General features: G+C 52.1%; 1 protein-coding gene across 6 annotated transcripts in view; it reads left to right on the plus strand.

Moving 5' to 3' along the window:
• The first annotated feature begins 1,430 nt into the window (after positions 1–1,430).
• Adcy3 (adenylate cyclase 3) overlaps positions 1,431–13,805 on the plus strand; it is a 77,144-nt gene continuing 64,769 nt past the window's right edge. For 2 of the 6 annotated variants that reach the window (XM_057767838.1, XM_057767883.1), the window contains exons 1-2: positions 1,616–2,064; positions 2,494–3,337. In XM_057767838.1, the coding sequence (XP_057623821.1) occupies positions 2,663–3,337 (675 nt within the window). In that variant the 5' untranslated portion in view covers positions 1,616–2,064; positions 2,494–2,662. Of the gene's footprint in view, positions 1,559–1,615; positions 2,120–2,487; positions 3,338–13,805 lie in introns of those variants that run through there. The other 4 variants (XM_057767872.1, XM_057767847.1, XM_057767855.1 and 1 more) reach the window with 4 other exon arrangements.

Below are 13,805 nucleotides of genomic sequence, written 5' to 3' on the forward strand. Positions count from 1 at the left end.
TCATGGAACTGGAGTTACTGAAGGTTGTGGGACACCACATAGGTGCTGGGGACTGAACCCCAGTTCTCTGCAAGAACAGCAAGTGCACTTAACCACTAAGATGCCTCTCCAACCCTTAGCCTTTATTTTTATTTTATGTGTATGAGTCTTTGGCCCACTTGTGTGTTTGTATACTTTTTGAGTGCCTGGTGCCCTTAGAGGCCAGGAGAGGGCGCCAGATCCCCTAGAACAGAAATTACAGATTGTGGCCAACCACTCAATGTGGGTGCTGGAAACCAAGCCTGGATCCTCTGCAAGAACAACAAACGCTCTTAAGTACTGTGGTTACTAGGGACTGGACCCAGGATCTTGTTGGAGGACACACGAGGCATGTCATCTGCCACTCAACTGTGTCCCCAGCAGTTCAGGCACATTCCACCTGCATTCTCCTTTTAGGAGACAAGGAGGGGGTCTTACATAGCCTAGGCTGGCTTCAGACTTGATGTGCAGCCAAGGGTGACCTTGAATTTCTGATTGTGCTGGGATACCAGGCATTTATTACTTCTGGTCTGCGGTGTTGGGGCTTCAGTCTGTGGGCTGAATCCCAGGTCTCTTCATGCTAGCCAGGGACTCTATCAACCGACTCATAGCCCAGGTTCCTTTTTTTTCTCTCTTCCTCTCTTCCTTCCTCCCCTTCCTCTTCTCCTCCTCCCCAACATACTCTTTTGTTAAGGGTGAAAACCATGTCCTTTACTATCAAGAAACAAGTTAAAACAAATTTCTCAACACCAAACAAAACAATGGGGGTGATGGTTCATTCAGACCACTCTCGTATATCCGAAGTTATTACACAGCGCCTTCTAATCGAAGCCTTCGGGAATGTGGGCTGAGGCCAGGTGGGGCCTCTTCAGGCAAGATGAGGGACACCCATACAGCAATGGCAGATCACGGACCTATTCCCTGGATGTTGGGGATGGATGCCTGAAATCGTAAACAGGCCAACCCATGCATGACAAGGCATCCTTAGCCAGCACCCTTTTCCTTCCTCGGGATCCCTTAACACTGAGAGCTGTCCTCAGTCCCTCAGCACATTTTCTTCCAAAACAACGACTTTCTCTCCTAACAACGTGTTCTGTCAAATACAAGAAAAATAACTGATACTCCGACTTAGAAGGTTGGTAGATTCAAAAGGAGCATTTGCGTCTTCAAGGAAGAATCCAAACACATCTCAATTGGTAGGATGTGCACTGGAGATCTTCGTGAAGCAAGACCTCTTCCAGCTCCATGTGCCATGTGCCAACCGAGCTACTCCAGTCCGCTTTTGTCCCCAGGTTAGGCTGCATATCCCCTCTCTGAGAGATCAAGCCCCACGCTTAGATGTCTGGGCTGCCAGTGTGGGCGGGAACACTGAGACGGGGGCGCGCCTACCCGGGGAGCGGCCCCCAAACCTCAGCCCAGGCCTCTCATGGCCCCGGAAGGAAGCCAGGGCTGAAGAAGGGGGTGCCCCGAGCACGCCTCACCTGCAGGGAGTGCACATCCCCGGCTTTGATCCTCCGTAACACGGCCTGCCCGAGGCAAGGTGTGGATTCGCCTTATTCCTTCCTTCCTTTTTGCCACCCACCCGGTGTTTCCACGCAGCTGTCGCCGGGCCTTGGGACGTGGGGGACACTGGGGATAGCGAGGGGGCCCCTCCACCCTGCGCCTAGGAGGCGGCGACAAGGCGGGGAGGGGCCGCCCGCCTCCTGGGGCCTGCGGCGCGCGTGGATCAGTGTGCAGAGCGCGGCGCACGGACTCGGTTGGCTCGCTCTGCGTGCGGGAAGAGGATGCTGGCAGGCTGCCCCGGCCTGGGCCCGCCATCCGCAGCGTGCGCCGCCACCGTTCTCTGCGCCCGCGGATGCTGAGCCACAGCCCCGCGCCTCTCCCGGTCCGACCCGGGGCCTGACGGCGAGGGGAGCCGCGCTCCGGCTCCGGGCGGACGAGGTGGCGTGGCGGCGCTGCGGGGAGCAGCCTGCGGCTCGCTGAAACCCGCCTGACCCGGCCCCGCAGACCCGGCCCGGAGCGCGCGGCTCCCGAGTTCTCATACAGGTCAGCGCCAAGCCAGGATCCAGGGCTGGGCTTCCGCGACGTTGCAGAGCCAGAGGTTGGGAAGGGGCTGGAGTCTCCCAGGGCTGGATGGGGAAAAGGAAGTAAACAGAAGGAAGATGCGGGAATCCCCAGGACCGCCCCTGCTCCTTCCAGGCACGTTTAATTTTCAGCTTGGAGGAATTGGGCCTGGAGGGACTTTAGGTGAGGAAGTCAGGGATAGAGCCTGGCAAGCGAGGGATGGAGAGGTGGCTAGGCCCCTCCAGAAGCCAGAGGCAGGAAACCGGGTGTCTGGTGTGGACCCGACTGTGTGTGGGCGTGCTTGGGAGGCTGTGGGGTTGGAGGTTTGTGTAGCCAAGGATCTGTGTGAGGGGTGGGGTGGGTGGCAAGGAAAGAGGCGCTTCCACTTAGCCATGTCCTTTTAAGTTGCAGATGATCGGTGCCACCTGTGTCCTGGGAACCCATCCAGCATTCCTGCCCCAGGTGTACGCCCTTCATCGGTAACCAAGAAGAGCCTTCCCACCCTCCACAGTTAGGAAGAGCTGGTGAGCGGCTTGACGCGGACTTCTCCCTCGTTCCTTCGAAGCTGCCACCAGCCAAGATGCCCAGGAACCAGGGCTTCTCGGATCCCGAGTACTCGGCTGAGTACTCTGCCGAGTACTCGGTTAGCCTGCCCTCTGACCCCGACCGCGGGGTCGGCCGGACCCATGAAATTTCTGTTCGGAATTCGGGGTCCTGCCTGTGCCTGCCTCGCTTTATGCGGCTGACCTTCGTGCCTGAGTCCTTGGAGAACCTCTATCAGACCTACTTCAAAAGGCAGCGCCATGAGACACTGCTGGTGCTGGTGGTCTTTGCGGCCCTCTTTGACTGCTACGTGGTGGTCATGTGCGCGGTGGTCTTCTCCAGCGACAAGTTGGCGCCCCTCATGGTGGCCGGCATTGGTCTGGTGTTGGACATCATCCTCTTTGTGCTCTGCAAAAAGGGGCTGCTCCCGGACCGAGTGAGCCGCAAAGTGGTACCCTACCTGCTGTGGCTGCTCATCACAGCCCAGATCTTCTCATACCTGGGCCTGAACTTTTCACGTGCCCACGCAGCCAGCGACACGGTGGGTTGGCAGGCCTTCTTTGTCTTCTCCTTCTTCATCACACTACCCCTCAGTCTCAGCCCCATCGTGATCATCTCTGTGGTCTCCTGTGTTGTGCACACGCTCGTCTTGGGGGTCACCGTGGCCCAGCAGCAGCAAGATGAGCTGCAAGGGATGCAGCTGCTGAGGGAGGTGAGTGCCACCCTTCTCCATCCCGTGCCTTCCCCTTCCACCCAGGTCTCACTCAGGTGGGACTGATGCCCCCCCGGGGTGTGCACCCCCATGCCATCCGGTGTTTGCCCTAGAGAAAGGATGCAAAACATTGGGCCTCTGGGCCACTCAGCCACCTATGCTCAGTGGAGTAGGTGACCGCCCCTAGTCTTGTCCTGCCATTCCATCAGTGAACCCGGGTTAAGAGACCTCTCAAGGCAAATTCTGATCTCTGATTGTCTTTGCTTTACTCCAGATGGGGTTGACTTGTGTGAGCTCAGTACTCTGTCAGATGGGGATACTGTTGGCCCTGCATGCAGAAATGGCTGTTACCAAGATGTAAGGGAACGTGGGTGAAAGCCTCTGGTTGGGTTATGTGAGGAGCTGTAAGGAGCACATGCGGTTATCAGAGATATCGTGCTTCTGCCCCAGAGCTCAGAGTGTCACCAGCAGATAGGTGGTCTCCCCTAGAAGTCAGGGTATGGGGACACAACTGGGGACGGTTGCCTTAGCCACTCTGGTGTGGAGCTTGCTGGTCCTAGTGGGCTATTAATGCTGGAAGGGTGGAAAAGGCGCCCGCATCTTTACTAGTTTGTGTTCCCACCAAGTGCTAAGAGAGGCAGACTGCCAGAGCCACCCAGAGACTGAAGAAGGGCTGTGATGCTGGTCTGCAGGGGCTCCCCAGAGATGTCCCTGGATTCCATCTTATGGTATGCCTTCCACTTTTCCATACATGACCTGAGAAGTGGGAAGTGGCCAGTTATCTTCAGGTATCTTCTGTCTGCTTCCGGAGTTCTTTTCCCCACATCTCGCCAAAGTCTTTATCATGGTCTGCTTGAGGTTGGGGCATAGCCTGCAGTGACCCCCATGATACGTCTGGTGGCTGATGAGAGAACTTTTGGGAGCCTAGTCCATTGCCTCCTGGCTGTTTAGAGGAAAACATGGCTTCTGCCGGGGTTTAACTTTTTTTTTTTTTTTGAGACAGGGTTTCACTGTGTAACAGCCTTAGCTGTCCTGGAACTTGCTGTGTAGGCCAGGATGGTCTTGAACTCAGAGATCCACCTGCCTCTGCCTCCTGAGTACTGAGGTTAAAGGCGTGTGCTACTCCTGCCCGGTTTTAACTTTTTTTAAAGGTCTCGGTTCAAAGTTCTGTTTTCCCATTCTGGGTCAGGGAGGAAGGAACCTATTTCACAGATCTTTTTTAAATTTTATTTTTTATTTTGAGGCAGGATATCATGTAGCCTAAAATGGCCTTGCTGCAACTGAGGTTGACTTTGAACACCTGATCCTTTTTGCCTCTACCTGCTGTGTGTTACGGTTACAGATGTGGGCTAATCATGCTCAGCTAATTTCACAGAAGTTTTCTTGCATGGCTCGGCACTGGGCTAAAGCCCGTGGGGATTTGTGGGATACCACCATGTTTTTGTTTGTTTGCTTCCTGGTATTGGGTGTTCTCTTGTGAACACCTGTCGTTGTTGTAGCTTTCTGGGTTGGTGGCTTCAGCTTGTGTCTCTGCTTGTGAATGGTTCTGTTGCGAGGAGGATGCCCATAGCCATCACTACAGGGGATTGGTCAGGACAGTTAGATCTGGCAGCATTTGGGGCTTGGGGACATATTTTGAACCATTACCTTCCAATAAATAAGCATTTCTTCTTTTTTCTTCTTGCCAGGGTCCCTGGGCCTTGGGTATAATCTCCCCAGTGTGTTGTTCATTAAGGGAACAAATCAGATGAGAACCCCCCCACACACACACACACTTCTGACCTGCTTGTTGGCTGGAAATATTTGGGGTGCAAAAAGCATTTTCTAGTGAAGTTGAGCAGTTCAATCCTCAGCCTAGGTCTGCCGTCTGCCCAGAGTGCTAGGATGGGCACACAGGAGCTCTGCCATGACAGAGAATCTAGGTTTAGTGGGGAGCAGACTTGAGTGACTGTAGATAGTGTGTCCCCAGGGGCCAGCAAACCACTGACCAGATTACAAGGGGGAGCGGTTTCCAGGATGTGGTCCAGGAAGATTCCTGCTTCTGCTCTTTGTGGCGGGGGATGGGGCTGGTGGTCAGCCTAAGGAGATGACCAGCTAGGGGCCAGGAGAGCAAGGGTATACCTGAAATTCAGACAGAGCCGCTACCAGACTATGGAAACTGGCCAGCATTGAGCAGTGCCTAGATATTCTACTCTTCTGCCTGATTCTCTACTTAGGCCTTCTGATTTGTTCTAGAAATGATCAGAAGGTGTTAGCACAGGTGAGGGCCTGGGAGAGCATCTAGTCCAGAGCCCCAGCAGGTTCCTAGGGATGGATCACAGATTAGCAGCTGCTACTCATTGGCAGCAGAAATGAGGGGACAGCCCAGGTGTGCTGACTCGTTGACCAGGGTTCCCACATGGGGGTGGGAATTTGTCCACTTAGTTGAGAGCAGGATCCTGCCTTCTTTTCCTTGTCTACCGGCGACAAGCCCTGTCTCTGCCTGTTTGTTGTCACCCAGATCTCTGTGGAAGGCCCAGCTTGTAGAGACCCTGGGTCTCTGTCCCTCAGGTCAATGGAAACATCGTCATCTTGGTTTGGAGCCTGGACTTAGTCTGAGGCCCCTCGCTCTGAGGTTTGTGTTATTGATACTTCAGGCTCATGTCACTCTGGGCCTCACCATCTCCAGTCAGCAAGAGACCTAACTTGGAGGCTCCAAAGTGTCACAATAGGGTGGGTTATAGGTGTGGCCTGGGTCCCTGTAGGTCAGTTTTGAACTCAGGATTACTGGTCTTAAAAGATACCAGGGCTGCAAAGAAATAAGGGCCCCAGTTGGGAACAGTGGGAAAAGGTAAAAATAATAACTTAAGATAAAGATTCTCGAGGCTGGGAGCTTAGCTCAGTGGTGGAATGCTTGCTCGCCTAGCACGCTCAAGGCTCCTGAATTGGATCTCCACTGCCCCCCCCAGTAATACATAAATACACGTTTACAAAATAAAAAAAAATGTATAATAAGAATTTTGTACCCCAGGGGAGCATAATCTTGACATGAAACCGTGCCTGGAACAACTTGGCTTTGGGATTAGAAGGAGGAAAAGGGGCCCTCCCAAGGTTAAACTGGGAGCCTGAGATAAGAAGCTGGAGGTCAAGCTTCTAGTATGTGTTCCAGAAGTTTCTGAGTCACTTCTTTGGGACCAATGTGACTTTCTTTTTTGATTTTTAACGATTTGTTTGTTTTCATTTTATGTCCATTGGTGTTTTGCCTGCATGTGTATCTGTGTGAGGATGTCAGAAATCCTGGAGCTGGAGTTTCGGATAGTTGTGAGCTGCCATGTGGGTGCTAGGACTTGAACCTGGGTCCTCTGGAAGAGCACAGTGCTGTTAACTGCTGAGCCATCTCTCCAGCCCCACAATGTGACTTTTCACAAGGTGCATAGTTTCCCAGGTCCACTCAGCAAAGTCTGCCTTCCCTTACAGCTGTTTTGCATCCCATCTCTGAGTACTGTGGAAACCAAGGTCCGTGCAGCGTTGCTATGGGGATGGATACCCAGGACCCATGTCCCTTGGGCGTGGAGAAAAGCGTCATTCTTTCACCCTAATGTTTGCTCCTCCAGCCTGTGGGATGGAAACTCCCTCGAGAATGAGAAGGGCAGGGGTAAGGGGGCCAGGCATTCAGGTCCCCCATCTCCGGCAAACACCCTAGACTTGCCTCAGACCCACCTGGGCTCACTTTCTTATGCAAGTCCTGCCCATGTGTTCCTCCTCTATCTTCTCCTTGCTTGTTGACTCTGGCGAGGTCTCTCTCCTGGCTCATGGAGGTGGCTCTGTTTCATAGAAGACACCTGTGGTTCTGGTTGGGCCTTGTGGTTTTTGTTATAGCTGGGAGCAGCACCAAGGAAATGGTTCCCATGCCAGATTGGTGCCAGAGTCTCCTACAGCCCACACACACCATGCCTGTACTTGGCTCTATGGGGGAAGGGCTAGAGGTAGACATGGAATTTGGAGCAAACTGACATCTTGTCCTGGATTCTTCTCAAGGGGCCAGCAGATGGAGTGAGGAGACCGTGTGCAGTTGGGCGAAAGGGATTAAGGTGGTGTTGGGGCCTTGTAGATTAGGTAATGAAAGAATATTTATTACAGACTGAAGAGTGGAGCCCTGCAGCCTTGGGTCTGGGGCACCGAGGGCCACACTGGGATTGTCCGTTGTGGGATTCTCAGGCTGTGTCTATGGCTCACTGGGGCGGAAGGGTGAGTCAGGAGGAGCTACAGGCTCCGTCTTCTGGGTTCTGACATCTATGCCTCTTATAGCATGGCCTGCCCTTGGCTGCCTTAAATGCTCCTGAGATGAGGCAAGGAAGCCACACAGGCAAGACTCAGAATGGCAGCTGACGGCTGGGGACGAAGGGGGCATGAAAGGGTGGAGGGTGGAAGATATAGCCGAGATGGCGGTGAACACATCGCTGGCCGGTAACCACTTCAGAGATCCTTGCACATTCTCACAGGCTTCTGGTAGTTTCTGCTGTGTGTCGTTAAGAAATTAGGGCCTAGGGATCCCTGACAAATAGTTTGTAGACTGATTTTATGGCAGGAGGGCTATCTGGGAGCAAAGGTCTCTAGCGGAATGAGTAGCCTGTTGAGGTCTTCATTTGCAAGGTTGTGAAGAGACTTGCTTATGAATGAGACAGCAAGTTACCCCCTTAGGGAGGGAGACTTTGGCTCTGGGGGGTCCTGGAGTGTTTCAGCAAAGAGGATGATGGGAGAGGGGATGAGGCTTCCAAAGATAGTCCTGCCCACAGTGAGAGTTAAATGTGTATAAATATTCACAGTATCCCGTTTCACAGATGAGTGCCCCGGGGCTTCTACAGTCTGGGGAGGCAGGGAGAGTTAGGTGGAGAGTCACCTGTAAGCCGTGTGGAGGGGCTTTGGGGCCAGGCATCCGAGCTGCCTGCTCGTTACTCTGATTGCCCCAATTCCTTTGTTGAGCATTGTCAAAGACCAGTGCCCAAGAGATGGGAGAACCTGGAATGTGTTAGGAAGCCGTCCCCTCCACTCCTGGAAAGTGGGTGCAGAGAGGGGGGAAGCCTGTAACAGAAAGCTCTTTGTGAAGCCATGGTCAGGTGGGTGTGGGAAATGGAGAAGGGTGAGGTGGAGGGGCCCGGACTAAGAGGAGGGTAGCGGGTCTGGGCTCAGGCCTGGGCACTTTGGCGACGAGGAAGCCGGATGTGGGAGATATGCTGGAGGCAGACTCAGGAGGAGGCCTACTCAACCTCGTTTTGGGGCCCTAAGGCCCTGAGCTCTCCCGCTGTCCCGGAGTGACAGAGGGCAGCTCTCCCTCTTTGAAGAGAATATAGCTGGGCATCAAAGGAAGAGGGCCTGGGATCCTAAGATGAGAGGAAGGAGCTGTGGGCCATGGGGTCCAACTTGGTGATTGAAGGGTGATGAATTATTGAACACATAAATGGTCGCAGAAACCCCACTCAGTCCCTTCTCCCTGGTCACATTTCTCTGTGGTCATTTCTGATCCTTATCTCTATGTAAACAGAGCTTTCCTAGTGTGTCGTCATGGTTCAGGCAATCTAGGGCCCACCTTTCACCCACATTATTTCACTGACATTTTGTGGTTAGCTTTCGTGTTCCCGTGTTTGTGATTTTTTTTTGGGGGGGGGTCAGCATTTATAGACAGCCAGGATTTTTTTTTTTAAGGGAAACAGAAGCTCAGGCTGGACCAGTTATGGGGAGTGAGGCTGCTTTGTATGAAGACATGTGTGTGCACACACCAGCACACATGAACCCATACTCTCTCTCCAGGGCCTTAGTAAGTTCTCTGTGAGAATCACTAGGATTCTAGATTTCTTGTTATTCAGGCTCCCATCCAAGTACTAAACTAGACCGGACCCTGCTTAGCTTCCAAGATGAAATGAGATTGGGTATTCAAGGTGGTATAGCCATAGACTTTGCAGTTTATGTCTAACAACAGATCTCATTCGGGTGGGCCAGCCTAGAATAATCATTCAGTCATTTCCCAGCTGCCCCCTCACCAGATCATGCGTCCTTAGTCACAGTTCAGACCTGTATGCCTTGGCCACACTCAGGATGACACCCTGTCTGTGGGTGCAAGGTGACCAGGTGGCCACAGTGACCGAGTTCTTGCTCAGGGCATCGAGTATCATGTGCTGGTCTCGGTACAAAGCTGTTAGGACAGCAGCACCACTTAGCCAGTGGCCACTGATGTCTCTAACTGTGACTGTCCTCACTGGGCTGTATCATCCCCTTCGTGGTAATATAAAGCCATTCTGGAAATGCATGATACCTCAGAAATAAGCATGTTTGACAGATAATTCACTTTGGGCTGTCTAAGAAGTTCACTAATGGGGGATGGCTCATTTCTCCGCAGCCTGTCTGTGTAGTGGGGCCACTTGTGTATTATGTCTCAGTTACCCGTTGTTGCCTAGCACCTCCAAAGCTTGGGGTCCTCAAGCAGTTTGTTTCTCGGGGTCCTCTGGGTTGTTTCCTGATTCATGTGGCACCGTCTGGGATCCCTTTCTTTGGCTACTGGGCCTGTTTCACTCAGTAGTCTGTGATTGGCTCTCCTGGCAGGTTCTCAGAATTCCTTGTCCTGCTTCTGCAGCCTTGATATCTCTGCATGTGGCTTCTGGGGCTCCCTCACAACACGTGACCTCTGGGAGAAAGTTGCAGCATCCAGTTTTTAAAGACTGTCGCCCCAGTAATATTGGTGAAAACAATGTAAGACCAGCTCTGGTGCAAGAGGAAATTGATTTTACTCTCTAATATGAGGGTGACATAGGACAAGGCGGGGATGGAGTTGTGACAGCCGTAATCTGAGGCTGTCCCAAGCTAGGAGGCACATAAAGTATCCCTAGGGAGAAGGGCCTTAATTTTATTTTATTTATTTTAAATTTAGTTCTTATTTCCTTAGTTATCTTTTTTTTAATATTTATTTATTTATTATGAGTACAATATTCTGTCTGTGTATATGCCTGCAGGCCAGAAGAGGGCACCAGACCTCATTACAGATGGTTGTGAGCCACCATGTGGTTGCTGGGAATTGAACTCAGGACCTTTGGAAGAGCAGGCAATGCTCTTAACCACTGAGCCATCTCTCCAGCCCTCCTTAGTTATCTTTTATGGTCTATTTTGTTAATTATCATGGTGTGTGCACGTGTGCGTGATGAGTTTGTATGTGTGAGTGCCGTGGCAGGTGTACATGCTGTGGCGCACCTGTGAAAGTCAGGGGACAACCTTTGGAAGTCAGGTCTCCTTACTGGCTGAGCCATCTTACTGGCCTGGGACTCGGTTTTGAAGCCATGCGAGATTCAGGATGTTCAGTAGCCATGGGGATACTTAAGAAGTTGGATGAGTGGTCCAGAACAGGGCTGTGTTTGCCTCCATTAAGCTTCTGGTTCTCAGTGGGGGATGGTGGTACACACCTGTGATCCTGGACCTCGGAGCCTGAGCAGGAGGGCTACAGGCTTGAGGTCAGGCTGAGCTACATCCTGAAGACTCTGTCTCAACACCTCCTGCTAGGGGTCTCCATCAAACCTCTGTGTGGTTGCTCAGTTTTCCAAAAGGTTTATGAAACTGCTTTATCCTTAGCGGGAAGATGGCTTGCAGACTCTTCTGCTTTGGGCCCTGTTGTGCCTTCCACGCATGGGAAGAATTTGTTTTCCTGATTTAAAAAAAAAAAAAGCTTCGAGACAGAGCTCATTATCGCCCAGCCTGGCTTAAAGGCTGAGGCTGGCCTTGAACTTTTGATCCTGCTGCCTCCTCCTGACACTGGGGTTACAGGTGGGTGCTACCCATGCCCAGCTTTTCTGCCCTTTCAAGCATGAGCTAGATCTTATGTCCAGGACATTGTGCCAGATCACAGGAAGCCACCCCTTGCTCAAGAGATGTCATCTGGCTACACCCTGGTGCCAGTCTGACCTTGCTCTGCACACAGCAGCTCAGGCAGCCTCGCTCCGACATTTGTGCTCTGTCCCCAGGAGGCGGTGCTTGCTTGTGTGCATGTGTGCATCTTTTGGACACGTGCAATGTCGCGTTCTTGGTAGGCTGTCGCATGCTTCAAGGAAGAGAAAGACCTGCCGTGGCGTCCCTGAACATCCCTTGCAGGGCCTTGGTTGCATCTGTTGGTCAGTAAATGTCTGTGGAATGCTTCTCCTTTCCTTCTTTTTCCCTCATCATCTCTCACTGGGACTGAGGAAATGCCCCCACGTTGATCTTGGTGGCTTATGCATAATTTTATTTATTTGTTTATTTTGAGACAGAGTCTCTCTGTGTAACAGCCTTGACTGTCCTAGAACTCTGTAGACCAGGCTGGCCTCAAACTCAGAGATTTGCCTGCCTCTGCCTCCCAAGTGCTGGGATTTAAGGTGTGCACCACCACTGCCCGGCATTTATTTATTTATTTATTTATTTATTTATTTATTTATTTTGGGTGGTTTTTCCAAGACAGGGTTTTTCTCTGTAGCTTTGGAGCCTATCCTGGAACTAGCTCTTGTAGACCAGGCTGGCCTCGAACTCAGAGATTTGCCTGCCTCTGCCTCCCAAGTGCTGGGATTAAAGGTGTGTACCACCACCGCTCAGCCCAGGGGTGATTTTTTTTTTTTTAAAGCAAGATTTAACTCTCACACTCTCTTTCGTTTTAAAGATTTATTCATTTCATTTTCTGTGTCTGAATGTTTTGTTGCCTGCATGTTTATATGTGTACCGTATGCATGCCTGGTTACCCTGGAGGCCAGAAGAATAGGAGTTATGGTTGTGAGCCACCACGCGGGTGCTGAAAACCAAATTCTGGTCCTCCGCAAGAGTGACCAGTGCTCTTAACCACTGAGTCACCTCTCCAGCCCTCGCGGTTTCTTGAACTCTGAGACTGCTGACATCACTCCTTTGCCACTTGGTGACAAATTTCCTCCCTGGCCCAATCCAAATGCAGCAACCAAGGCGGGATTTCAGGGGTCACTGACATTCCACCAGCCTAGTTTTAGTGTGGTCCTCAAGCAGGTGGCTCAGGAGCTCTGCTGAGCGGGGTTGGAGCAGTGGCCATCTCACCTCCCTTGTTCCTCTGTCTGGGGAGAAATTCCCATGCCTTCTACTGCTCAACAGACACTTTGTCAGAGCAGCGAATGTTCAGGATGGGGAGTGTACAACGTGTGATCACGTCACCTGTGCGTGCAGAGCCCAGGGGAACAGATCCTGTCTGCAGAAGAGTCCCTGTCCAGGGAGACCAAGAAGAGGCCTCTGAGATGCTTTTGAGTCGGGTCCTGAGCTGGTCGGTGGTGGTGCAGACCTTTAATCCCAGCTCTCGGGAGACAGAGGCAGGCGAATCTCTGTGAGTTCGAGGCCAGCCTGGTCTACAAGAGCTAGTTCCTAGTTCCAGGCCAGGCTCCAAAACTACAGAGAAACTCTGTCTCAAAAACAACAACAACAACAACAAAAAAGGGGGCAGCGGTGGTGCATGCCTTTAATCCCAGCACTCAGGAGGGAGAGATAGGTGTATCTCTATGAGTTTGAGGACAGGCTCCAAAAACTACAGAGAAACTCTATCTCGAAAAACCAGGGGGGGGGGGGGGGCGGGGTCCTGAAGGATCAATAGTTTTCCAGGTGGAGCAATGGAAACAGGGCCATAAGGGGTTCACAGTTGCTTGAGACTGGTAAGGATCAATCACCACGTACCAAGAACATGACTGAGTGGTGGGAACTGGAGGGATAGGCACAGAGCCAGGTAGGGGAAGGACTTAAGTCTCTGTGTCTGTCTGTCTCTCTGTCTTTGTCTCCACTTCTCTCTAGTCCTGGGATCTGAATCCAGGGCTTTGCCCATCCTGGGGAGATCCTCTACCACTGAGTTGCAGCCTCCGCACTGTTTTTCCTCAATTTTTGTTTGGAGACAGGTGCTCATGGAGCCCAGGCTAGCCTCGAACTCTCTGTGTAACTGAGAGTAACCAAACTTCTCTTCCTACCGCACACTGGGGTTCCGGGCATGTGCCACCTGGTTTACAGGGTGCTGGGGCTTCATTCACAGGCACGACATCCCCACCAAGCAAGGCCTCTATTCTTACAATGATGGAACTGTCCTGAAGGAATTTGAGCTGGGGATGGACAGGATCTGGTTTGCCTGTGCATGGACCAGGCTCGTGGGCTCAAGGATACTCAAGGCAGCATAGGCGCCTGTCAGGGTCACCCAAGGAGGATGCCCGCAGGGCCACCCACCAGCATAGTGTGATCTGCTTGTGGAATCAGACTAGTCCCTGGGCAATTACTGAATTCCTTCTGCATACCATGTCAAGAGACCTTTAGACATCCAGTTGTAATCACCAAACATTTAAGGGGACCTGGAAGGATGGGAAGAGAAGTGGCTTCTCGGGGAGAGAGGATAGAACCAGGGGGAAGAGGGCTTCAGAGCCAGTGCTGAGAAGCAGCCATTGTGTAGAGTCCTCAGTGACAAGTGTCCCTCAGCCACCTCTGTGCCTGC

This window comes from Chionomys nivalis, chromosome 1 (genome assembly GCF_950005125.1).
Source record: "Chionomys nivalis chromosome 1, mChiNiv1.1, whole genome shotgun sequence".
NCBI lineage: Eukaryota > Metazoa > Chordata > Mammalia > Rodentia > Cricetidae > Chionomys > Chionomys nivalis.